At 43.6% G+C, this 2,984-nt stretch overlaps 1 protein-coding gene across 12 annotated transcripts in view; it reads right to left on the bottom strand.

The window, feature by feature from the left end:
* Positions 1-784: 784 nt before the first annotated feature.
* ldb1a (LIM domain binding 1a) overlaps positions 785-2,984 on the bottom strand; it is a 38,178-nt gene continuing 35,978 nt past the window's right edge. For 6 of the 12 annotated variants that reach the window (XM_016467774.1, XM_016467773.1, XM_016467776.1 and 3 more), the window contains 4 exons: positions 2,683-2,766; positions 2,476-2,599; positions 2,230-2,387; positions 786-1,694 (listed from right to left, as the gene is read on the bottom strand). In XM_016467774.1, the coding sequence (XP_016323260.1) occupies positions 1,464-1,694; positions 2,230-2,387; positions 2,476-2,599; positions 2,683-2,766 (597 nt within the window). In that variant the 3' untranslated portion in view covers positions 786-1,463. Of the gene's footprint in view, positions 1,695-2,229; positions 2,388-2,475; positions 2,600-2,682; positions 2,767-2,984 lie in introns of all 12 variants that reach the window. The other 6 variants (XM_016467778.1, XM_016467780.1, XM_016467779.1 and 3 more) reach the window with 6 other exon arrangements.

Here is a 2,984-nt window from a genome sequence, read left to right as displayed (position 1 = left end):
GTGAAGGGCACAGGGTTCCTAGAGAAGAGTAAATAGAATTACACTTATACAGAACTTGGCTACAATCTTAAATATACAATCACAAATACACAAACAAAATTATGATAAAACAAAATCGTTATATAAATGTGTCAAATTAAAGGATCTTGCTCCTTGGTCTGTAGCATCGGGTAAAAGAAAACAATGGCTGGCATACTAATTTGATGTTTTCACTAGACTTTTAAAGCAAACTATTCCATGTGAATGTCAGGTACTGAGCTTGGTCTGTTCTTTTCAATTGGCTAAAAACCTCCAAGAAACAAAATGTTCATAGCTACGGTCTCAGGACAAAATGTGCCACCAGCCGTTGTACTAACAGTGTTGGATTTAGATCCCGCAAACAATGAGACTGTTACAGCTGCAATAGCTAATGTCTGACACATGCAGTTCCCAGACATACATGCTATGATCATGTAATCTCATTTTCAAAGACAATTAAAACAGAAACTGAAAGACAGATAGGTGTAAAGCTTAGAGCAAAGTAGCATCTACTTACAATAATATTGATAACAGTAACAATACAAAATGTGTTATTTTACATTGAGATTGACAGCATTTTCCAGTTAAAGATTATCAATTTTTTTTGTTTTAATAAGAACAAAATTCATCATAATCATTTTTTAAAAATAGATCCAAAATACAGTGATAAGATCTGTATTGATCTGTACAATACAGAGTGCAAAGGATATTTAGAGTTTTTTGTTTGCTTGGTTATTTTTTCTCTTTAGAAATCGTTATTAAAAAAAATTTGAAAAGAACAAGAAACTAAAAAGAATGCAAACAATAATAAAAAAAAAAAATCAAACACTTATTTTGAGTCTGGTGTAATGGTCAGGCAAGCTCTCAGTGACCATCTCGGGCATGACCAAACTCAAGAACCTCGATGCTTTACACTTTATTTAGTTTTACTTAAAGGACTTTACGTAGTGGTTCTCAACTCCGGTCCTCAAGCTCCGGAACTGTACAGGTTTTTGTTCCAACCAGGTCCTACAAAACAAATAATTGAGTTTTTAAAAATGGAGCGTTGGGTTTGAATCTGAGGTGCACACAATGGTCATATCACTAAACGGTTAGATAAAAAGTGATCCTTTCCTGTCAAGTGAGCACAACAGAAACGGCCATGCGTGTCAAAGCACAGCACGCACAGAGAGACCCGAGGTTGGAACAATAACCCACAGCCTGATCGCTAAGACTGATCGAGACACAGAAACGGACGGTGTTGGAAAACGACTCCCAAAGAAACAAAAGAATCAACAAAACGGAATGTCTGATGGCGACAGAGGAGGAGGAGGATGAGGAGGGCCAATTTCACGTCTGACCAATTGAGGACTCGTCAAGGCAGAAGACAAGGACCGGATCGTGTGAGCAAGCGAGCGAGGTGTCCTCGAGCGGCTTCTCGAGCCTTTCGCTAGCCCCTAACACTTCTACTGCGATGACTGTGAGGTGGGGTTGTCATTTTTGCTCTCCTGGCTGGAGGGAGCTTTGCTGTTCCAGGGGCTGTTGGTGCCCAGGGCGGGGGAACTGTTGAAACTGTCCTCGTCGTCGATGCCATTGGCCGCATCAAACTGTGTGTTCTCCAGCCGCGTGATGAGCCGCTCATCCTCGTCCCCGAACTCCCCTCCCATCAGAGTGGGCTCTCCCACCAACATCACATCCTGCAGGGGACAGGAAGGGGCGCAAACATTATCCCCGCAACACGGGGGTGCTCCGTAGGGGGACGCAGTGGCTTTCTACACCACATCGCAACTGCAGAAGGCACTGAGGAACTACACCTCCACTATTCTGCCCACTACAAGCCCAAATCAGCACGGCGCACCAGCCACAGGAACTTAAACCAGCAGTGCTGTATGAGAAAAGGCTACGTTCACCATGCTGAACACTAAATAGCTCTGCCATGGTGGGCATCCCGGATCCTTGAGTGCTGCACGGGTTCATTCCACCTCGGGTCTCTAGTGTTGGCTGCGTCTCTGGAGCTCAAAACACCCAACAGACTGACAAAAAGCACAAAAAACCCACAGACCTGCGGCCCTAAAGGACCAGGGACTGCCCAGCATTGGATCATGTCCACTTGTCTCTATGTTGGGTCTGTCTTCCTAATATTATCCATAACTTGAATACAAGCATTGGTTCACCCTTCTGCCGCTACCCATCTCCCAAAGCTCAAAATGGACTTTAAAATTAGATGCTTACAGGTACCTGGCTGGAAAGCGCAAAACTGCTGGCTGGACTTTTCTTTTTACTGTTGCTGTTGTTGTTGTTGTTGTTGTTGCCCCCTCCAGAACTCATTGTGCTGCCACCAGACATTTTCCGTTTCCTTCGCTTGTTGGGGGCTTGTCTTGGTGGCTCGGCTGGAGAAAGAACAAGGGGAGATATCTAAAACTCATGCGGGACACTGCTGGATCTTTCACTTTCAGAAGAAAGTCGCCCGATTCTCACCTGGTGGGGCCACCATCCTCTGCCATTTCTGAAACAGACAGGTTTTGAGGCAGTCTCGTGGGCTGAGACTGTACGTCTTGTGCCTGGACATCAGCTCCTGCATGGGCTCCAGGATTACACAAAGCTGTGGGAGAGGGAAAAAACAGTTACCGAGATGTTTTTGTAATTCACATCCATCGTTCTGTAGACTGATGGAAATGAACTTACTCGGAGGTAGTTCAGCGTAGAGTTAGATAAGCCACATCTTGTGATGTTTTTTGATAGCTGGTCAAGCATTTGGGGGTCTTGGGCCTGTTGAGGAAGAAATTTAGTAAATCAACAAAAATTGTTTGCAGACATGGTTTTTGCCCATGATTTACCAAAGACAAGCACAAGTTATGCTAAAGACATCTATTGAAACTACAAGGTGGGTCATTTTTTTAACAAAACTTAACTTAAAGGGGTCATATGATGCGATTTCAAGTTTTCCTTTCTCTTTGGAGTGTTACAAGCTCTTGGTGCATAAAGAA

The sequence above is a fragment of the Sinocyclocheilus anshuiensis genome, unplaced genomic scaffold, assembly GCF_001515605.1.
Source record: "Sinocyclocheilus anshuiensis isolate Anshui unplaced genomic scaffold, SAMN03320099.WGS_v1.1 scaffold292, whole genome shotgun sequence".
NCBI lineage: Eukaryota > Metazoa > Chordata > Actinopteri > Cypriniformes > Cyprinidae > Sinocyclocheilus > Sinocyclocheilus anshuiensis.
This window is presented reverse-complemented; position numbering and strand designations above follow the sequence as displayed.